This window comes from Rana temporaria, chromosome 12 (genome assembly GCF_905171775.1).
Source record: "Rana temporaria chromosome 12, aRanTem1.1, whole genome shotgun sequence".
Lineage (NCBI taxonomy): Eukaryota > Metazoa > Chordata > Amphibia > Anura > Ranidae > Rana > Rana temporaria.
Genome location: NC_053500.1, coordinates 16642458 through 16666440, shown reverse-complemented (window position 1 = coordinate 16666440; position 23983 = coordinate 16642458). Strand labels below are relative to the sequence as shown.

At 46.4% G+C, this 23983-nt stretch overlaps 1 protein-coding gene across 1 annotated transcript in view; it reads right to left on the bottom strand.

The window, feature by feature from the left end:
• CHRNA4 (cholinergic receptor nicotinic alpha 4 subunit) overlaps nucleotides 1-23983 on the bottom strand; it is a 73982-nt gene that overhangs the window by 17052 nt on the left and 32947 nt on the right. The window contains exons 3-4 of the mRNA XM_040329771.1: nucleotides 17529-17573; nucleotides 15548-15657 (exon numbers count right to left, since the gene is read on the bottom strand). Coding sequence (XP_040185705.1) covers nucleotides 15548-15657; nucleotides 17529-17573 — 155 coding nt within the window. The remainder of the gene's footprint in view (nucleotides 1-15547; nucleotides 15658-17528; nucleotides 17574-23983) is intronic.

The window sequence follows — 23983 nt, the reverse complement described above, 5'->3', positions numbered from 1 at the left end:
TTTTAATGTCAGTTTTGTGTGAGGAGGCTGTGATCTCTCGCCCCCTTTAGGGTGAAGCACCTTTAATGGAAGGATATGTGTCACGCCCTGCCTCCTGCTCGCCCCGGAAGCTACCAATTCATATTACTACCCTGGTGGCGTCCTTGAAGATAATGTAAGTGCTCCGTGTAACATAGGCATGCGCTGGGGTGTGCCTGGGCACACCCTAAACACCCCATGTGGGGCGCAGATTCCCCCTGCTGCCTGGGCCCCCCTGTCATTTAATGGCCCCTTCCTTTTCTGAACGAACACAGTGAGTGATCGGTACCGATCACTCGCTGTGTACATACATAACCGAAGCATAGTGAACTGTGTTATATGCAGTGCCAGGACAAGATCACCCAAAAAAAGAATAGAATATAATACAATTAAATGGAAAGCATACAAGCTTCTTCTGAAATCTGAATAGAATACATTCACATTTGATTAGAAATAAGAATAGAATAGAAAACAAAAGGATAGAAAATAATATAACGGAACAGAAAAATATAACAAATATAACCGTTTTTCAAATTCTAATTCTAATTTTGAAAAGTATAAATTCAAATTTGAATAGAATTGAAAAGAATATAATATAATGGAAAAGAATAGAATAGAAAAGAAAAGAATAGAATAGACAATAGAAAATAATATAATGGAACAGAAAAAAATATAACAAATAACTGTTTTGCAAAATTCGAATTTCAAAAAGTATAAATTCAAATTCAAATAGAAAATAATAGAAAACAATAGAATACAAAATAAAAGAATAGAATAGACAATAGAAATGATATAATGGAATAGAAAAAATAGAACAAATATAACCGATTTTAAAAATGTAAATTTTGAATAGTATAAATTCAAATTCGAATAGAATGAAAATAGAAAATAATATAATGGAACAGAAAGAATATAACAAAAATAACCATTTTCCAAAATTCAAATTTCGAAAAGTATACATTCAAATTTGAAGAGAATTGAAAACAATATAATATAATAGAAAAGAATAGATAAGAAAATAAAAGAATAGAATAGACAATATAAAATAATATAATGGAATAGAAAGAATATGACAAATATAGCCGTTTTCCAAAATTTGAATTTCGAATAGCATAAATTCAAATTTGAATATCATAGAAAAGAATAGAAATAATAGAAATAGAATAGAATATAAAGTAATAGAATAGACAGTAATATAATGGAACAGAAAGAATATAATATAACTGTTTTCCAAAATTCGAATTGTATAAATTAAGATTTGAATAGAATAGAAAATAGAAAATCATAGAAATAATAGCAAAAGAATAGAATAACAGAATAGACAATAGAAAATATTATAATGGAACAGAAAAAAATATAACAAATATAACTGTTTTTCAAAATTCAAATTTCGAAATGTATAAATTCTAATAGAAAATAATATAATAGAATATAATAGAAAATAATAGAATAGACAATAGAAATTATATAATGGAATAGAAAGAATATAACAAATATAACCGTTTTTAAAAATGTAAATTTTGAATAGTATAAATTCAAATTCGAATAGAATGAAAACGAATATAATAGAACAGAATAGAATAGAAAATAAAAGAATAAAATAGACAATAGAAAATAATATAATGGAATAGAAAGAATATAACAAATATAGCCATTTTCAAAATTCAATTTTCGAATAGCATAAATTCAAATTTGAATAGAACAGAAAATAATAGAAATAGAATATAAAGTATTAGAATAGACAAAAGAAAATAATATAATGGAACAATAAGAATATAACTGTTTTGCAAAATTCGAATTTCGAAAAGTAGAAATTCAAATTCAAATAGAATTGAAAAGAATATAATATAATAGAATAGAAAATAAATATATAATGGAATAGAAAGAACAAATATAACCATTTTCCAAAATTATAATTTCAAATACTATAAATTCAAATTCGAATAGAAAAGAATAGAAATAATGGCAATAGAATAGAATAGAATAGACAATAGAAAATAATATAATGGAACAGAAAGGGGTAGATTCAGATAGAATGGTCTATCTGTCCGCCCGGCGTAACATATCTCAGATACGTTACGCCGCTGTAATTTAGGGCGCAAGTTCCGTATTCAGAAACAACTTGCGCCCTTAGTTACGGCGGCGTAACGTATGTGGTCCGGCGTAAGCCCACCTAATTCAAATGTGGATGATGTGGGCGTGTTTTATGTATATTAACTGTGACCCCGCGTACTTGACGTTTTTTACGAACGGCGCATGCGCCGTTCGTGAAAAAATCCCAGTGCGCATGCTCGAAATTCTGCCGCAATTCGTCAATGCTTTCGACGTGAACGTAAATTACGTCCAGCCCTATTCGCGAACGAGTTAAGCAAACTACGTAAAATTTTCAAAAGTTGACGCTGTCCCGACGTCCATACTTAAAGCGGTGGTTCACCCTCAATAACAACATTCTAGCATTAAATCAAGTTTAGTAGCGCGAGTTACAGTATGCCTTTATTTTTTTTGCCCCGTACTCACTGTTTAATGACATAGTGAAGATTCCGACTCCCCGCGGGGAATGGGCGTTCCTATGGAGAGGGAAGATGATTGACGGCCGGCTATGGCGCGTCACGCTTCCCTGGAAATAGCCGGAGTAGGTCTCGGCTCTTCACGGCGCTATACGGCGCCTGCACACCGACTAGGCGCAGGCGCCGTGAAGAGCCAAGTCCTATTTCGGCTATTTTCGGAGAAGCGTGACGCGCCATAGCCGGCCATCAATCATCTTCCCTCTCCATAGGAACGCCCATTCCCCGCGGGGAGTCGGAAACTTCACTATAGGATTAAACAGTGAGTACGGCGCCAAAAAATAAATAAAGGCATACTGTAACTCGCGCTACTATGCTTGATTTAATGCTAGAATTTTTTTTTTTTTTTAGGGTGAACCACCACTTTAACATAGGATACGCCTCATATAGCAGGGGTAACTTTACGCCGAAAAAAGCCTTACGTAAACTACGTAAAAAAATGCGCCGGCCGGACGTACGTTTCTGAATCGCCGTATCTAGCTTATTTGCATATTCCTCGCGTAACTATACGGAAGCGCCACCTAGTGGCCAGCGTTAATATGCAGCCTAAGATACGACGGTGTAAGACACTTACGCCGGTCTTAGGGAAATCTATGCGTAACTGATTCTACGAATCAGGCGCATAGATACGACGGCCGGCACTCAGAGATACAATGGCGTATCTCCTATCTGAGACTGGCCCATAGAATATAACAAATATAACCGTTTTCCAAAATTCGAATTTCAAAAAGTATAAATTCGAATAGAATTGAAAGGAATATACAGTAATATAAGAATTGAAAATAATAAAATAGAAAATAAAAGAATAGAATAGAAAAAAACAATAGAATAGAACGAAATAGAAATAATATAACCATCTTCCAAAATTACAATTTCAAATGGATTTAGATTTGAATGCAATTCGATTGGAATTTTTTTTAATTAGTCCAAATTTGCATAAATGAAACAAATAAAAAAAAAAAAATGAAACTAATCAAACAAATTTCTACTAACCAAACTTATGTAAATAACAAATCGAAACAAAACTAATTTTTTCTCTTTCTGCACACGAAGCACATTTCCCCAGCCTCCTTTCTCCCAGCGATCACTCAGACTGCACATTGTAACTTTGTATCAAGGCGAGAGGCTGAAGCAGCAGGGGGCTGATTTGTGTCAGTGATTTGTGAACACCGCCAAGAACAGGATTTACAAGATCATGAAACTCTTCTGGCTCTGAAGTCTCATTGATCACAAATGGGAGTCTACGCTGAGGGCAAGCCTTTACACCATTCTTTCCGATTACAAGTGACAGGTGCCCTTTATAGATGACCCCCCCCCCGGGAGGAGAATTCTCCGATAGATCTAGTTGCTCTTTTCCAAGTCTTCCCTCCGGTTAGGTGACATGGTAAAAGCATTATTCCCACTTAGCCGAGAGCGGCGTCCCGGGCCCCCGGCGGCTGCATTATGAGTCACTTCGGCATTCCGGAAAGAAGTGGGTCATTCTGCGCGCCGTTCTCCGCGCTCCTTTCTACTTAATGGAACGTTTTCCTCGTCCCGCTCTTTAAATTAACAACAGCTTGGCGCTGCCGGGGACGGTGATGCGTGACCTGTTTCGATTCACTAAACATAAAAACGACTCAGAAAAAAAAAGGGAGGGGCCGTGCGGAGTGTGCGCCGCGCTCCGGAGAACGGACGCACACTTTCATCGTGGACCCCTCACACCTCGCCGTTTTTTTTTGCCACAAAGAGCCAGATTTAGGTACATTTGCGGCGGCGTATCGTATCCCCGTTTACGTTACGCCGCCGCAAGTTTCCAGCGCAAGTGCTTCATTCACAAAGCACTTGCGCGTAAACTTGCGGCGGCGTAGCGCAAAGCCGTCCGGCGCAAGCCCGCCTAATTCAAATGGGGCGTGTACCATTTAAATTAGGCGCGTTCCCGCGCCGAACGTTCTGCGCATGCTCCGTTTGGAAATTTCCCGCCGTGCTTTGCGCGAAATTACGGCGCCCCGACGTGTTTCTTGAACGGCGACGTGCGTTACGCCGTTTCGTATTCCCGGACGTCTTACACAAAAAAATTTTTAAATTTGAATTTGACGCGGGAAGGACGGCCATACTTTAACATGGATGGTGTAATTTTACACCATCTAAAGAGCTGATTGGAGGGAAGGGACACACCCCCTCCACCAGGGCCGGTGCAAGGATTTTTGACACCCTAGGCCAGGGATCCTCAAACTACGTCCCTCCAGCTGTTGCAGAACTACACATCCCATGAGGCATTGTAACACACCGACATTCACAGACATGACTAGGCATGATGGGAATTGTGGTTCCTGAACAACTGGAGGACCATAGTTTGGAGACCCTTGCCCTAGGCGAAACCTCGTTTTGCCACCCCCATTGTCTCCCCCCCTGACCCCACCCCCTTTTCCCTCCCCTTCCTATGTGGCAGGAGGCAGCGCTATACAGAAAACATCGGCTCTGCTTCCTCTAGCGCCGGCTCCAGTGCTGCGCTGTGCCTCTAACTACACAACCGGTCGGACGGAGCAGCTGCCTGAGTTGGTTGCATGCAGACACGGAGGGAAACCAGTGGCCAGGCGCCCCTAGGCAGCAGTGTGCCCCTAGGCGGCTGCCTAGTTTGCCTAGTGGTAGCACCGGCCCTGCCCTCCACACAGTGGCGTCACTAGGGTTGGTGTCACCTGGTGCAGTAAAACATGGTGTCACCCCCCCTCTGTCTAGGCTGCCCAGCACCAAGCAGGCAGCGCACGGGGCGCACCCCAAACCAGCCCCTGTAAATGATAGTATAGGGCAGTATAGTGGCAGGTTAGGGTAGTATAGAGTGGTGTAGTGGCAGGTTGGTGTAGTGGGGTGGTATAGGACAGGTTAAGGTGGTATAGGGCATGTTGGGGTGATATAGGGTAGTTTGGTGTGGTATAGGGCAAGTTAGGGTTGCATAGGGCAGGTTGGGGGTGGTATAGTGCAAGTTAGGGTGGCATAGGGCAAGTTGGGATGCCATGGGAAAGGTTGGGGTGGTACAGGGCAAGTTAGGGTGGCATTGGGCAGGTTGGGGTGGTATAGGGCAAGTTATGGTGGCATAGGGCAGATTGGGGTGGTACAGGGCAAGTTAGGGTGGCATTGGGCAGGTTGGGGTGGTATAGGGCAAGTTATGGTGGCATAGGGCAGATTGGGGTGGTACAGGGCAAGTTGGGGTGGCATGGGAAAGTTTGGGGTGGTACAGGGCAGGCTGGGGTGGTACAGGGCAGGCTGGGGTGGCACAGGGCAGGCTGGGTGGTACAGGGCAGGCTGGGGTGGTACAGGGCTGTTTGGGGGGGTACAGGGCAGGCTGGGGTGGTACAGGGCAGGCTGGGGGATACAGGGCAGGCTGGGATGGCACAGGCAGGCTGGGCATGTCAGCTAAAAAAATTAAATAAAAAAAATAAAAAATAAACGGGATGGTGTCACCCCTCTAGCGGGTGTCACCTGGTGCGGACCGCACCCCCCACCCCCCCCTAGCAACGCCTCTGCCTCCACACAGCACATAGGAACAGAGCTGAGGCTGTCAATCTGCTGGAAATCTCTCCCTGTCACCATGTTTCTCTTGGTGTCAGGAAAACTTGTCAGAAGTGACTCGTGCTGATAGCAGAGGAAGGAGGCAGGAGACAGAAATTACACTTAGTGCTCTGGATCGTGACAAGTACACACTACAGAAGGATATGCTTTGTTCATCAAACTCCCACTGCATCAAAAATCAAGCTCCCACCGCGCCAATTATGGCAGCACCAATCAAGCTCCCTCCGCGTCCAGAACTGCGTCACAAACCGAGCGCCCAATGCGCCAAAAACTGCGTCACGAATCAAGACGACAAAGCAATAAGAGATTCCTGATTACACATCTAAAAAAAACAAATACAAGAGACTTTGTCGCACACAGAGCTCGCCGTTTTATCCGCCTCTTGAAAGGCCTCTCTTGGTAATCACAAGCGTCTTTCATGATAAGTGTAAATTCCCCCGCCGACATTTAGCCGCTCGTTCTGGCGTTCCCCGAGCGTTCTTGGAAATCGAAGCCTGCACAAAATTTGCTGCCGGAGCAAAAAAAAAATTCTCCACCTCATCAGCCCTTCGCCGCGCTAATTACAGAGGATTTTTAATGACTCCAGCAAAAAAAAAAAAGAAACGGCGCGATCCCAGCTCCTCCAGCACCTGCGAGCAAGGGCAGTTTATTCAATATTCGGCGTGTAACCTTCTGCAAAGGCAAATAATCGTCTCGCAGGTTCAGCGGAAGGTGACGGCGAGCGCCGAGTATTCGTCTCGTCTGGAACGTGTTCAGATTCCATATGACTTGCCTAATGCATGAAGATACACCAACTAGAGTATACTGTCTACAGAGAATGTGGAGACATAAATCGGTCAAACACAAAGGGCCAGATCCACGAAGCGCGGCGCTTCTATCAGTCCGGCGTAGTGTATCTCTGATACACTACGCCGCCATAACTTACAGCTTTTTTTTGTATCCTGAAAGAATTTCCGCCGTAAGTTACGGCGGCGTAGTGTAACTTAGGCGGCTTAAGGGCGCGCAATTCAAATGTATGTGATGGGGGCGTGTTTTATGTTAATACGTCTTGACCCGACGTAAATGACGTTTTTTTTTTTACGGCTCATGCGCCGTCTGTGGGGGTATCCCAGTGCGCATGCTCCAAATTAACCCGCAACAAGCCAATGCTTACGACGTCATTTTACGCAAAGCCCTATTCGCGAACGACTTATGCAAACGACGTAACATTTTCAAAATTCAACGCGGGAACGACGGCCATACTTAACATAGGATACGCCTCATATAGCAAGTTAGGGTGGCATTGGGCAGGTTGGGGTGGTATAGGGCAAGTTATGGTGGCACAGGGCAAGTTGGGGTGGCATGGGAAAGTTTGGGGTGGTACAGGGCAGGCTGCCAGATTTGCCCCATCAAGTGCCGCCAGTGTGCTGCCAGATTTGCCCCATCAAATGACGCCAGTGTGCTGCCAGATTTGCCCCATCAAATGACGCCAGTGTGCTGCCAGATTTGCCCCATCAAATGACGCCAGTGTGCTGCCAGATTTGCCCCATCAAGTGCCGCCAGTGTGCTGCCAGATTTGCCCCATCAAATGACGCCAGTGTGCTGCCAGATTTGCCCCATCAAATGACGCCAGTGTGCTGCCAGATTTGCCCCATCAAATGACGCCAGTGTGCTGCCAGATTTGCCCCATCAAGTGCCGCCAGTGTGCTGCCAGATTTGCCCCCATCAATTGCCGCCAGTGTGCTGCTAGTTTGCCCCATCAATTGCCGCCAGTGTGCTGCCAGTTTGCCCCATCAAATGACGCCAGTGTGCTGCCAGATTTGCCCCATCAAGTGCCACCAGTGTGCTGCCAGTCTGCCCCATCAGATTCCGCCAGTGTGCTGCCAGTTTGCCCCATCAAATACCGCCAGTGTGCTGCCAGTTTGTCCCATCAAATACTGCCAGTGTGCTGCCAGTTTGCCCCATCAAATACCGCCAGTGTGCTGCCAGTTTGCCCCATCAAATACCGCCAGTGTGCTGCCAGTTTGCCCCATCAAATGACGCCAGTGTGCTGCCAGTTTGCCCCATCAAATACCGCCAGTGTGCTGCCAGTTTGCCTCATCAAATGCCGCCAGTGTGCTGCCAGATTTGCCCACAAATGTCGCCAGTGTGCCCCCGCCCGGCACTTACCTGTCTCGGCGCAACGCTGTCCTCAGAGTTCTCAATGTCTTCTCCCGTTCTCTTCCGTGTTCTGCTATGACACAGTGACTCTGTGATTGGACGCCTGATAGGTGACAGGTAACAGGTAACCAGACCTGGTGCACCGGATTGGCTGAGAGGTGGGTCTGTATTAGGGAAGCAATGTATTCGCTTCCTTAACACAGCACTGTTTACCATTTTGGAAGCCTATTAGAGCCCACGTGCTCTAATCAGGCGCTTCCAAAACACACCCTCCGTTGTAATTCATATGTCTGGTGCCCGACAAGGGGCCGGGCACATGAATGCATGCGTGTTTGTACGTTGGAGATTTGTCCGATGGACCACATTTGTTTTCGGAAAATCCGACAATTGTCCGATGGAGCGTACAAACGGTCGGATTTTCCCAACAACACCCTGTCATCACACAATTGCCGTCGGATAATCCGATCGCATGCACGAGGCTTTAGACCCAGAAGTACTGAAAATGGACATCAAGGTAACTGCAGAGGAAGCTCAATAAGGATGGTCTCCAAGTATGATGCCCGGCTCCAAAACCACCCCCCCATAGATCTACAGTGGGGTTTCCATGCCCAGTAGCACTTCCTGAGGGCTCAGGGCTTGGCTGACCTGCTAAGCCTTCCCAGCCTCCTTGTTGTTTAATCTTTCGACGTCGGCTCTATCGGGGCAACCTGGAATGGGTTTGCCCAGAGGGAATCCCGAAAGCTTGGCCGAGGGATGTCTTTCAGGACTGCAGCAAGGTAGATGCTTTTCTACACAAAAAAAGCCTGACCCAGAATCAGGCTGCCTATGAATGATTTATCACCGAGTTCCAAACTAACACGCGATGCGCTCTGATAGAGAGAGGCCCGCTTCCGTCCGCGCTTCCGTCACAAGGCGAATGGCCAGAGGCGGCTCTAGGCTTTGTGAGGCCTTAAGCAAAACTTAACATGGGGCCCCACTCACACCCATGATGGGAAAAATAATTCAAGGACGAGAGCCTCTTCCCCACAACCATGGCCGGTGGTTGTGGGGGTCTGCCGGCAGGGGGCTTATCGGAATCTGGAAGCCCCCTTTAACAAGGTGGCCCCCAGATCCTGCTCTTTAATAACTAAGGGGGGGGGGGGTAACCCGGTGATGTCACCTGGTGAATCAGTCGCCCTTGTGACGTCATTGACTGAGGGCATGCTGGATCATTGACGTCACAAGGGATGGTGTCACCGATATTCACCGGTTGTTAGGGACGCTGGCGGCCCCCGCTCCTGAGTCAGGGCTCTTAACACTGCCTGAGCACAGAAGCGTTAAAGCGGTGTTTCACCCTAAAAACAAATTTCTAGCATGCCATCAAGCATACTAGCGCGAGCTACAGTACGCCTTTCTTTTATTTTTTGGCGCCGTACTTACGGTTTACTGCCGTAGTGAAGTTTCAGACTCCCCGCGGGGAATGGGCGTTCCTATGCACAGGGAAGATGATTGACGGCCGGCTATGGCGCGTCACGCTGCCCGAAGATAGCCGAAATAGGACTTGCCTCTTCACGGCGCTATACGGCGCCTGCGCACAGACATCGGAGCTGACTGCGCAGGCGCCGTGAAGAGGCAAGTCCTATTTCGGCTTTCTTCGGGCAGCGCGACGCGTCATAGCCGGCCGTCAATCATCTTCCCTGTGCATAGGAACGCCCATTCCCCACGGGGAGTCTGAAACTTCACTACGGCAGTAAACTGTGTGTACGGCGCCAAAAAATAAAAGAAAGGCGTACTGTAGATCGCGCTAGTATGCTTGATGGCATGCTAGAAAAAAAATGTTTTTTTAGGGTGAACCCCCGCTTTAAGGTCCCCTGTCCCTCAAAACTGGGGTAATACATTGGGTAAGTTAGGCAGCCGTGGTGCCCCTGTGAGTGCGAGGCCTTAGGCGACTGCCTAATTCGCCTAATTAAAGAGTCGCCTCTGTGAATGGCTGTCCTCGCGAAGGGGTGGGGGGCAGCTATCTCAGGGCAACCAGGGTTTAGCGGCACTACGGTATCATCACCTTAAGGGGTAATTCTGACAATGCCAGTTATTCTTTACCATAGCATGGATTAAGTATCCCCCCCCCCCCGGCATTAGTACCCTATAGGGAAGTAAAAGCCTTTATTATGGACTATCCTGCCTTGGACCAGTTCATGGAGCAAAGAAATTGGCCCACATATGTCCTGGGAACACCAGCCCCACTTCCCCTGGGTAGCTCTACAGTGCAACCAATGACTTCAATAACACAACCATCCCATTGTACGCTTAGACGTCCATCACTCCAATGGATGAACAGCATGGCGTGGAGAGGTGGGAGGGGCCAGACTCAAGAGTGATCTCACCGTAGACCCAAGATAGAGTAGTCAGAATTCAAAAAACCCTCATGGATGCCTCATATGCTTCTAACTATAGGCAGAAATACTTTTTATTTTTTCATTAATATTTGCAGATAAGATCATTTACATAACCTAACCAAATTTAGAGGAAAATAAATGATAAGCCGCCGTGAGGAGGCGTACTGTAACAAGCGCCGTCGTCGGATCAGATATCACAGCGGTTTCCCGTCAAGGTCTATTTTTTATCTTTTATTGTTGCTAAATTTGCCAGATTTGTCAAGCCGTAAATGACATCCAGATAACGTGTTTCCTAAATGAAATGTCACGGAGATGAAATAAATGGCGTTAAATGTCCTTAAAGGACGAGCGGTGGCGGCATAAAAGATACACGTTGAGTGAATCAGCCTCGACATCCCCTAAATGGCAGAAAACGGGAACACTGACATTTAATGAGATTTAAACAACTTTCTTTGCAGGCCCGATGTTCAATCTGTCTAGACGCAAAAAAAAAAAAAAAAAACATTATTGTGATTGGCCAGCTGTGCCGTTCATATCGCAATTTGTCTTCTGTCAAGCTTTGTCCCCACCAGTGTTGCCAACCGTCCGGATTTTTACAGACAGTTCGTAAAAAACTGGCACTTTTTCCCCCCGTTCGTAAATGTCCGTGGTTGTGGGAATGTGCCAGTAAAAATGGCCGAGATCGGTTCGGCTTGGAACTGCGCATGGAGATTGGAGGCGGGGGGTAATTGGAGGCAGGGGGTGATGGTGGCTGCGGTGGCACCGCAGAGGGCGATGGAGGCAGGGGGAGATTTGAGGCAGGGGGAGATTGGAGGCAGGGGGAGATTGGAGGCAGGGGGTGTTAGTGGCAAGGGGTGATTGGAGGCAGGGGGTGTTGGTGGCACCGCAGAGGGGGATGGTGGCACCGCAGAGGGTGGGGGATGGAGACAGGGGTTGTTGGTAGCACCGCAGAGGGGGATGGAGGCAGGGGGTGATTGGAGGCAGGGGGCCTGGGGGAGATTGGAGGCAGGGGGAGATTGGAGGCAGGGGGCCTGGGGGAGATTGGAGGCAGGGGGCCTGGGGCCCTGGGGGAGATTGGAGGCAGGGGGCCTGGGGGAGATTGGAGGCAGGGGGCCTGGGGGAGATTGGAGGCAGGGGGTGTTAGTGGCATGGGGGGGTGGTGGCATCACAGAGGGGGATGGTGGCACCGCAGAGGGTGGGGGATGGAGACAGGGGTTGTTGGTGGCACCGCAGAGGGGGGTGGAGGCAGGGGGTGATTGGAGGCAGGGGGCCTGGGGGAGATTGGAGGCAGGGGGAGATTGGAGGCAGGGGGAGATTGGAGGCAGGGGGAGATTGGAGGCAAGGGGTGATTGGAGGCACGGGGTGTTGGTGGCACCGCAGAGGGGGGTGGTGGCACCGCAGAGGGTGGGGGATGGAGACAGGGGTTGTTGGTGGCACCGCAGAGGGGGGTGGAGGCAGGGGGTGATTGGAGGCAGGGGGCCTGGGGGAGATTGGAGGCAGAGGGGGATGGAGGCAGGGGGTGATGTGACTAAATAATTTGCCCCTATTATATCGAAAATAACAAAAATATGTTTTTTTACCTTAGTATCTACCTTAAATCACATTGTTATTTGCCTAGCGTATTTGTTTGTAGCCTAAATACTAATATTTGCACCTAAAAATGCAATTTAGTAACTTTTGTGAAATGCCAGTAAAAACGTGGCTGCGCCAGTAAATTTCGGGTGTCGTGCCATTAAATTTCAATCTGGTAGGTTGGCAACACTGGTCCCCACAGCCGTGGCCGAAAGAGGAGTCCTACAAAGAGGACAGTGTTGGAAGAAGCTGTTAATCTGGGCCATTTCTCCTGTACCAGCACTCCCCTTTCTCCAAGACTCCTCCCTCAGCCCCACCTATGCACAGTAGAACAAGAGCACTGAGAAAAGCCTGCTGAATTTTCCTGCACTTTTGCATGGTATGACCAGACAAGGTATAGTGAGGTGGCTTGAAAGGAACCCAAAAGTACAATAAAGTCTTCCATAATAGGAGGTATTCATGTCTGTTCCAGGCTTGTTGGGCACTAGGGATGAGCCGAACACCCCCCCCCCCCCCCGTTCGGTTCGCACCAGAACACACCAAAAGTTTGTGTGAACTTTAGAACCCCATTAAAGTCTATGGGACTCGAACGTTTAAAAATCTAAAGCGCTAATTTCAAAGGCTAATATGCAAGTTATTGTCCTAAAAAGTGTTTGGGGACCCGGGTCCTGCCCCAGGGGACATGTATCAATGCAAAAAAGTTTTAAAAACTGATGTTTTTTCGGGAGCAGTGATTTTAAATGACTTTTTATCCTCCAGAAATGGCACTTTGTGCAGAGACAGTTCTAAGCATGGGAAACAAGCGCTGCTTTACAGGCATACTATATACACCCCTAGGTACGATATTTAAAGGAATATTTCACTTTTATTGTTTCACATTAAGCATTATTATAATCACTGCTCCCGAAAAAACGGCATTGATACATGTGTCCTGGGGCAGGACCCGGGTCCCCAATCACTTTATGTGTTCTGCAGCTTTTCGAATTTGCCACAAACACCCCAAATTGTTCGCTGTTCGGCGAACAGGCAATGTTCGACTCGACTCGAACTCGAAGCTCATCCCTATTGGGCACCATCAGTACAGTGCATGGAAACCATAGAGTAACACTTGAAGACGTAGCTCCGGCAAACAAGGGTGTGGACCTGCACCCCCTTCCTTACTGCTAATACATTAACCACTTCAGCCCCAGGCCATTTGGCTGCCAAATGACCAAGCCACTTTTTTTGCGATTCGGCACTGCGTCGCTTTAACTGACAATTGCGCAACGTGGTTCCCAAACAAAATTGACGTCCTTTTTTACCCACAAATAGAGCTTTCTTTTGGTGGTATTTGATCACCTCCGCGCTTTTTATTTTTTGCGCTATAAACAAAAATAGTGACGATTTTGAAAAAAGCTATATTTTTTACTTTTTGCTGTAATAAATACCCCCCAAAATATAAAAAAAAAATTTTTTTTTCCTTTTTTCCTCAGTTTACATATTTTTGGTAAAAAAAAATAAAAAATCAAGAAGCGTTTATTGATTGGTTTGTGCAAAAGTTATAGCGCCTACAAAATACGGCATAGTTTTATGGCATTTTTTATAATCATTTTTTTTTTTACTAGTAATGGCGGCGATCAGTGATTTTTATCGTGCCTGCGACATTATGGCGGACACATCGGACACATTTGACGCTATTTTGGGACCATTGTCATTTATACAGCGATCAGTGCTATAAAAATGCACCGATTACTGTGTAAATGTGACTGGCAGTGAAGGGGTTAACTGCTAGGGGGCGGGGAAGGGGTTAAGTGTGTCCTAGGGAGTGATTCTAACTGTTAGGGGGCGTGGCGTACTGTGACACGCCACTGATCGCCGCTCCCGATGAGAGGGAACAGACGATCAGTGTCCTGTCACTAGGCAGAACACTGGCATCTCCCTGTTATTCAGCTCTGTGAACCGGTTGCGGGACACCAGCAGACAGAGTATGTGAGTCCCGCGAGCACGGTCACGGAGCTCTCACAGGTACGTTATTTTGCGCAGCCGTGCCATTCTACCGACGTAAATCTACAGGAGCCAGTCGGCAAGTGGTTAAGTAGAATGGGCATGCCACCCTGTTCTCTACCCAGGGTCGGGACAGGGGGTGGGCAGGAGGGGTGGCTTCCCTGGGCAAAATGGTTAATTGCAGGCAGGGGAGGGCTGGCAGGGGGGGCAGGGTAAAAATCTCCCCCCGGGCTGGTGACACTATGCACAGCCACCGGCCGCCACTACCAAATGCTGTTTTTGCAGAGCAGGAATATGCCTGCTGGAGCTCTGTTAACACAGGTCACGGCCGCTGCTCACCTCCCACTGTGCAGCCATGCCTGTGTCAGCTCCGAGGTAGATGGCTGCAGAGCTGAGCTATGTCTCATCTCACACATAGCTCAGCCTCAGCACACACCAGCGCTGACATCACCTTCTCTCTCTGCACAGACACGAGGACTCTGATGTAAGGGGAGGCTCTGTGCGGACTCTGATGTAAGGGGAGGCTCTGTGCGGACTCTGATGTAAGGGGAGGCTCTGTGCGGACTCTGATGTAAGGGGAGGCTCTGTGCGGACTCTGATGCAAGGGGGGGCCTCTGTGCGGACTCTGATGTAAGGGGGGCCTCTGTGCGGACTCTGATGTAAGGGGGGCCTCTGTGCGGACTCTGATGTAAGGGGGGCCTCTGTGCGGACTCTGATGTAAGGGGGGCCTCTGTGCGGACTCTGATGTAAGGGGGCCTCTGTGCGGACTCTGATGTAAGGGGGCCTCTGTGCGGACTCTTGTAATCATGAAAAATCTTAGACTGTTTTCCTCGATCCATCACTTTTCCACACTCTATGAGCCACTTGACTGAACTTGCCCCCCCAGGCCTAAGGCTGCCAGCCCTCCCCTGATTGCAGGGATGGGGGCTCCCAAACCCTAATGGAAGGAGGGGCGCCAATTGACATCTTCGCCCTGGGCGCTGGATAACCTAGAGACCTGGGTGCTGTCTCTACTCCCTGTGTTTTGGCTGCCCGTGGATTGTGCACTGCACATGTGCAGCCCGTCCCTTGCTTTCCAACAGCTGGAAGAGTGGTTGTTCATGCACAGTGCTGACTGGGTGGCTGGGGCACGGCGGGACAGCAGTAGCGATCAAATCAAACATGAAGCCACAGCCCCCAGCACCCTCTTCCACCTCACATGTGGAGCTCCACCCGGGGCGGCTTCCCCTCTTGCCCCCTCTTTGCCCCAGCCCATTTCAGTGTGCATCAATGTTCAGTAACCAGACACACAATAGGGTTTGGTGTACCCTTATCAAAAGTAAGTGCCCCCCATTAGCAATGTGTTCTCACTTGTTGTAAAGGACAATGTCCGGCCTCCAGATCAGCTCCGACGGGATCCGTATTGAGGTCACGTTCTCGTATTCCAGAGGGTCCCAGCGCAGCTTGTAATCGTTCCATTCCTACAAGACAGGAGGGTGACAGAAGATCAGATAAGAAGTTTATGTCTTGGCTGGTCAAGACCTCCAGCTATCCAACATTCTACAACATGTCTTCAGCTCAGCCAGCATTGCCAAAAATACGAGGCCGACTCATTCTTGGATATCTACAGCACCATGCTACAAAGTATGGAAGGAACAGGGACTATAGGGGACTATAGGGAACGCCATGCTAGAGGCCCAGATTTCATTCAAATAATCCCTGGTGCTTGTCCAGGCATTTCTATTATAGGGTGACAACACTCTCCCTCAACTGTGCTCCTGTGTTGTCACCATGTCAGATGGGATTCCAATGGAGACTACAAGTGTCTGTTTCAAAACACATCAAACAATCAGGATCCACTGTAGTCACCATCAGAAAACCTGTCCTAAGAAATGCCATGCGGCCATCGTTGGAGTGCATGTAGACAGGGCCGCCATCAGGAATTATGGGGCCCCTTACACAGCTTCAGGCATGGGCCCCGTGGAGAAGAGAACCCGGGGGGGGGGGGGGGGGTGGGTGCTGCTGCCTGAAATTGAGAAGCGGGGAGGCTGCCACGAATTGAGAAGCGGGGGGGGGGGGGCCCTTCTACAAAAAAATAAGAAATAAAGAAAAATATATATAAAAAAGGGGGGTAGCCATCTGGCTGGGCCCTTTACTAAAAAAAAAAAAAAATAATGTATTTATTTTTAAAAAGGGGGGTTGCCATCTGGGGCCCTTTGGGCCCTTTAAGAAAATACATATATATATATATACATATATATATATTACACACGCAAATTTTTTTTTTTAGAAAAAGAAATTACAAAAAAAGGGGGGTTGCCATCCGGGACCTCTGGGCCCTTTAATTAAAAAAAAGAAACCTCTGGGCCCTTTAATTAAAAGAAAAATTAAAAAAAATATATAAAAAAAATAAAATAAACATTTATATAAAAAAAGGGGGGGTTGCCACCCGGGACCTCTGGGCCCTTTAATTAAAAAAAAGAAACCTCTGGGCCCTTTAATTAAAAAAAAAATTAAAAAAAATATATAAAAAAAATAAAATAAACATTTATATAAAAAAAGGGGGGGTTGCCATCCAGGGCCCTGGGGACCTCTGGGCCCTTTAATAAAAAATAAATAAAAAAAGGGGGTTTGCCACATGGGGCCCTGGGGACCTCTGAGCCCTTTAATAAAATATATACCGTATATATATATATATATATATATATATATATATATAAATATATAAAAGAAATAAAATAATATAAAAAATAAATAAAAACATTTTATAAAAAAAAGGGGGGTTGCCATCCGGGGCCCTCTGGGCCCTTTAATAATAATAATAATAATAATAATAATAATAATAATAATATTATATATACATAAAAAATTTAAGAAATAAAAAATATATAAAAAATATATATTTTTTTTATAAAAAAGGGGGGTTGTCATCCAGGGCCCTGGAGAATCTCCGGGCCCCTGGGGACCCCTAAAAAAAAAATGGCCCTTTAATAAAAAATAAAATAAAAATATATTAAAAAAAATATATATTTGTTTATAAAAAATAAATAAAAAAAGGGGGGTTGCCATCTGGGCCCCTGGGAACCTCCGAATCCCTAAAAAAAATTTTTTTTTAAAGGGGGTTGCCATCTGGGCCCCTGGGGACCTCCGGGCCACTTACAGGTGTACTGCCTGTACCCCCCTGATGGCGGCCCTGCATGTAGACAAGAAGTAGCCCCAAAAAGGCTGCTCTGAGGTACAGTGGAACCTCGGATTACGAGTATAATCCGTTCCAGGAGAATGCTTGTAATCCAAAGCACTCGCATATCAAAGCGGGCATTTACATGTTATTTCAAGTGCCCATGCGACTCACCTGTTTCACCCAGACGTTCGTGGTCATCATCTGATTTTTCTCATCCTATAAAAACAGAAGGAAAAGGCCAATAAAGGAATCAATTAGAATTTTTTCGTTATTGATTTGTTATTTATTTTGTATCATGTCTATTAGAACTTGTTAAAAAGGGAGCTGGGTTCAAGTTTTTCACTCTAAAACCTCGTACACACGATCGGACCTTTGTCCGACCAAAATCACATCGAAATTCCATCGGAGTAAAAGAGAACGGCTCAGATCCACAAAGAACTTACGCCGGCGTATCTATTGATACGCCGCGTAAGTTCTAAGATGCCCCGTCGTATCTTTGTTTTGTATCCACAAAACAAGATACGCCTGAATGTGGGCTAGATCCGACTGACGTACGTCTTAGTACGCCGTCGGATCCTAGGTGCATATTTTCGCTGGCCGCTAGGTGGCGCTTCCTTCGATTTGCGCGTAGAGTATGCAAATTAGCTAGATACGCCGATTCTCAAACATACGTCCGCCCGGCGCATTTTTTACGTCGTTTACGTAAGGCTTTTTTCGGCGTAACGTTACCCCTGGGTCTATGAGGCGTACGCAATGTTAAGTATGGACGTCGGGTCAGCGTCGAATTTTCCATCGTTTGCGTAAAATGTTCGCGAATAGGGCTTTGCGTAAATTACATTCACGTCGAAAGCATTGACTATTTGCGACGTGATTTCGAGCATGCGCACTGGGATACCCCCACGGACGGCGCATGCGCCGTTAAAAAAAAAACATCATTTACGTGGGGTCAAGATGAATTACCATAAAACACGCCCACATCTTAGTCATTTGAATTGCTCGCCCTTACGCCAACACAGTTACACTACGCCGCCTTAACTTACGGCGCAAATTCTTTCAGGATACGGAAACTACGCTCTAAGTTACGGCGGCGTAGTGTATCTTAGATACGCTACGCCTGCCTAAAGATAGGCAGATCTTTGTGGATCTGGCCCAACATCTTCTCAATCTAAACTCTGACGGAATTCATCGGAATTTCAGATGGAAATAATCCGATGGGGCATACACACAGTCGGAATTTCAAATGGAAAAAAGTCAGTCGGATCAGATCAGATATTCCGATCGTGTGTATGGGGCATTAGACCCCTTTCACACGGAGGTGCTTTGCAGGCGCTATAACGCTTGAGGACTGTGGACATTCTGAATCGTCATTAGCAAGATTCATTGAGCGACTCATCTCCGTCAACCAGTCTCTCTCTACATCTTCTGCCCATCCCGGCCTGGTGCCATCCTCCCCTCCCTGCCAAGGCACCACCTGCTACATAAACACTTGGAGAACACAGCAGCTGCCGTGCCAGGATAACCCACGGCGTACGATAATGCTGAGCCCATTCTCCGTGTGCCAAGGCCGCCCAAAAATAATTGATTATCCGAAAGAGCCGTATAACGGAGAGAGCGACGGCGAGAAGGCCATTAGCAACTCGTCTCCAGTGCTGCAAATAATTGAGATGATTTGCCACCACTAAACACCACCATTATGGTTTACACACAAAACAAGGGGGAGGGGCAAGGAGTTCTGGTTGCTATGACAGCACAGTGTAAAAGGCGCAGTTACTGTATTCAAGTGCCCATCCATATACAGCAGATAGGATGTGACCCGCCCACTCACTCATTACATTGTCTTCACCAATAGAGGGGTCACCTGCAAAGTCATCCAATCCCTTCCAAGAGTCAGGAGATAATTCACAACCGATAACCAATCGTCTGCTCAGAACTCCCCAAATACTGCTCTCCAGGTATATATATCTGTCTATATCTCGGCATCTATTGCTCTCCTTCCCTATCTCTCCATCCCTCTCTCCATCTATATCTCTCCAACACTCTCTCCATCTACATCTCTCCAACACTCTCTCCATCTACATCTCTCCAACACTCTCTCCATCTATATCTCTCCAACACTCTCTCCAACACTCTCTCCAACACTCTCTCCATCTATATCTCTCCAACACTCTCTCCAACACTCTCTCCATCTATATCTCTCCAACACTCTCTCCATCTATATCTCTCCATCCCTCTCTCCATCTATATCTCTCCAACACTCTCTCCATCTACATCTCTCCAACACTCTCTCCGTCTACATCTCTCCAATACTCTCTCCGTCTACATCTCTCCAACACTCTCTCCGTCTACATCTCTCCAACACTCTCTCCATCTACATCTCTCCAACACTCTCTCCATCTACATCTCTCCATCTATATCTCTCCAACACTCTCTCCATCTATATCTCTCCAACACTCTCTCCATCTATATCTCTCCAACACTCTCTCCATCTAAATCTCTCCAACACTCTCTCCATCTAAATCTCTCCAACACTCTCTCCATCTATATCTCTCCAACACTCTCTCCATCTATATCTCTCCAACGCTCTCTCCATCTATATCTCTCCAACACTCTCTCCATCTATAACTCTCCAACACTCTCTCCATCTATATCTCTCCATCTATATCTCTCCATCCCTCTCTCCATCCCTCTCTCCATCTATATCTCTCCAACGCTCTCTCCATCTATAACTCTCCAACACTCTCTCCATCTATATCTCTCCATCTATATCTCTCCATCCCTCTCTCCATCTATATCTCTCCATCCCTCTCTCCATCTATATCTCTCCATCCCTCTCTCCATCTATAACTCTCCATCTATAATTCTCCAACGCTCTCTCCATCTATAACACCCTCTCCATCTATCGTAAACCACTTCATCCCTCTCTCCATCTATATCTCTCCAACACTCTCTCCATCTATATCTCTTCATCCCACTCTCCATCTATATCTCTCCAACGCTCTCTCTCCATCTATAACTCTCCAACGCTCTCTCCATCTATATCTCTCCATCCCTCTCTCCATCCCTCTCTCCATCTATAACTCTCCATCCCTCTCTCCATCTATAACTCTCCATCCCTCTCTCCATCTATATCTCTCCATCCCTCTCTCCATCTATATCTCTCCAACACTCTCTCCATCTATATCTCTCCAACACTCTCTCCATCTATATCTCTCCATCCCTCTCTCCATCTATAACTCTCCATCCCTCTCTTCATCTATAACTCTCCATCTATAACTCTCCATCTATAACTCTCCATCTATAACTCTCCATCTATAACTCTCCATCTATAACTCTCCATCTATAACTCTCCATCTATAACTCTCCATCTATAACTCTCCATCTATAACTCTCCATCTATAACTCTCCATCTATAACTCTCCATCTATAACTCTCCATCTATAACTCTCCATCTATAACTCTCCATCTATAACTCTCCATCTATAACTCTCCATCTATAACTCTCCATCTATAACTCTCCATCTATAACTCTCCATCTATAATTCTCCATCTATAATTCTCCATCTATAATTCTCCAACGCTCTCTCCATCTATAACACCCTCTCCATCTATAGTATATCTCTTCATCCCTCTCTCCATCTATATCTCTTCATCCCTCTCTCCATCTATATCTCTTCATCCCTCTCTCCATCTATATCTCTTCATCCCTCTCTCCATCTATAGTATACAGTATCTCTTCATCCATCTCCTTATCTATAACATTCTCTCCATCAATAGTATATCTCTTTATCCCTCTCTCTATCTACATATCTCCACCCCTCTCACCATCTATAACTCTCCAACATTCTCTCAATCTATAGTATATCTCTTCATCCATCTATATCTCCAACACTCTCTCCATCACTCTCTTCATCTACTAACACTCCTTCTGCATCTCTCCATCTATATCTATCCATTTACATTATATCCCTTTCTCCATATATATCTCTATAGATGGTGAAGGATGGGGGAGATGTAGAGAAGGATGGAGAAAGGGATGGGGAGATATAGACTGTCTCTCTACCCATATCTCTCCATCTATATGACTCCATTCCTCTCTCCAAGTTTATATCCCTCCATTGTTCCTTCTGGCTACATCTCTCCATCTAACTCTTCAGCCAGCTAGCATTGGGGCCCAGTCTTTACCATGGTTACAAATGAAAATAGTCCCAGTCAAGCCTGCAGGCAGCAAAAAGGCTACTTGATGGCTGTATGGACAGTTCCTAAGGGGCTCAGTCTCTTTCTCTAGTGGAAGATAATAAATCCCAACAGCAGCAGCTCACCAGTGCCAGCGATATTGCAGCTTTCCACCCAATCACACACAGCAATTATTCCACACTCTGTTTTGCACCCAGGTGACCCTGGCTGTCAGAGCACCTGGATTCACCACTTTGGATGCTTCTCAGGCCACCAATATGTTGCAGTGACATCCCGTTAGTCTAGAGTACACTCTAGAAGAAAGTATAGCATATAGTGCAATGTCCCCTGAAAGGTACCTCTTAGCATAAGCAATGCATGGTAAAGGTCTCTGTGTAGCAGCTGTAAAGGGACAGTCTTTGGTCCAAACTCTTCAGTCAGCTAGCTTTGGGGCTCAGTTTTTACCATGGTCACACATGAAAATAGTCCCAGTCAAGCCTGCAGGCAGCCATAGGTGTGCGCAAGGGGTGTGCCAGGTGTGCCGCCTGGGCACGCACTAATCTTGGGATTGGCAACCTGTCAATGGTGGACAGGTGGCAGGTTAACAGCAATCCTTCCTGGCCGACCCTCAGAATCTAGACAGGAGAGGTGGCGGGTGTAGAATTTAGTGGAACTGATCTGTATTTTCCTCCTGCAGCAGCTGAAAGTAGGCTTCTCCTCCTCTCGCTTTTGTCAACATTCAGCTGCCACAGAAGGAAAATATAGAGGATCGGTACTAACATATGCCACCCCGCAACCCCTTCTTTCCATGTTCCTCTTCCTTCTATTGCCCGGGTCACCCATGTGCTCCTTTGCTCCCCCTTCACCGCATTGTTTCAGGATGGAGAGCGGGGAAGAGGCCGGTAAATATGTCAAACGCATATGTGTTGGAGCTTTGGGGTGCACACCCTAATCCATTAGGTTGCGCACACCTATGCAGGCAGCAAAAAGGCTACTAGATGGCTGTATGGACAGTCCCTTAGGCCAGCAGTGACCATCAACACTAGACAGCGATGTGCACTCTATGATCTCCCTCATGGCAAGAGGAAGCTGTGTCCCGTACAACCTGGGAAAATCCAGCTCTTTCCCCCCTCCTGGCACTTTCCCTCTGGGAAATGCAGTTTAAAAGCTCTTGATTGCAGTAGATTCTGTCCCCTCTGGACTACAGTTCCCACAATGCATTGCTACCCAACTCAGTCTATTGAACTCTTTCTGCTCAGCAGCTCCCTCCTGATTTAGCCGTTGACCTGCTGCAGCTGCAGCCAGTGTCTTTCTCAATCTCCATTCTTAGCTAAGCACCTGGCTGCACATCTATTCACCTGTTGATCCTGCCGGAAATCATGTCAACTTCCTGTTCTATCCTGCGCAACACTCCAGTTGGTTACATTGTGCTCAGTTATATCTGAGGACTTCAGAACACCCCCAACCCCCCCCCCCAATGTTATAACGAAGAATTAATGCGTCCAACATTTAGAATCATCCAGCCAAACTTCACTTGGTTCTTCATCGACTTCGTCTACTGAGATCTCATCTCTCAGAAAGCTCCTCGGATTGTTGAAATTCTGGGTAAGCTTCTAACCAATTAGGGAAAACAAGCACTTTAATTACTATAAATACCATCTAATTGTAGCCCAAGGGAGAGTATAAAGCCACGGAGGAGCCCTAACATTTATTTATGCATCAGGCAGAGGCCGAGGAATCTCTAGTGAGACTCAAATTATTGCGGGCGATCATCGTATTATCATCATTGATGGAGTCAGCAAAATAAATGGAAGGAGGCCAGCAAGCCTGGTCAGGATGTAGCGTCAGATGAGCGTTTCTAGTACTGATCATCTCCCTGTGTGTGGAGCCCAACTGTTCTCATCAACAGACGGTGGGAAATCAACGCTTACAGCCAGGCCCGGATTTCCCACAAGGCCACTGAGGCCAGGCTTAGGGGAGGCAGGGCGCCAAGGGGCGGCAGTGGCATGGAGTCCCCCAACGTACAGTAATATACAGTTAAGGGCGGCAAGTTATGGGGGAATCCGCTCGCTCGTTAACAAGTGATTGCGGCGATGTCGCCGAAATCACTTGTAAAATGTGTGCTCCCGTCCGTCCTCCCCTCTCCCCCCACCCCACATACCTCTCTCTGCTGACTCTGTCTTTGGGACTCCGTCCTCCCCCTGGCCACCGAGTCCGTCTCCTGTCCCTGCTGCCGATGTACACAGAGAGAGGGGAGAGCTGTGCTCTTCCCATCTCAGCTGTGACAGGAGTTCTAGCACAGTGCTAGGACTCCTGTTTTGGAGGTGACAGGGTCAATAAAGAGAACATGTCAAGTGAAAAAAATTGATAAAAAATAAATAAATAATAAGAAATAATAATTAAATTAATAAAATAAAAATTTAAAGAATAAGAAAAAATAATAAGGAAAATAA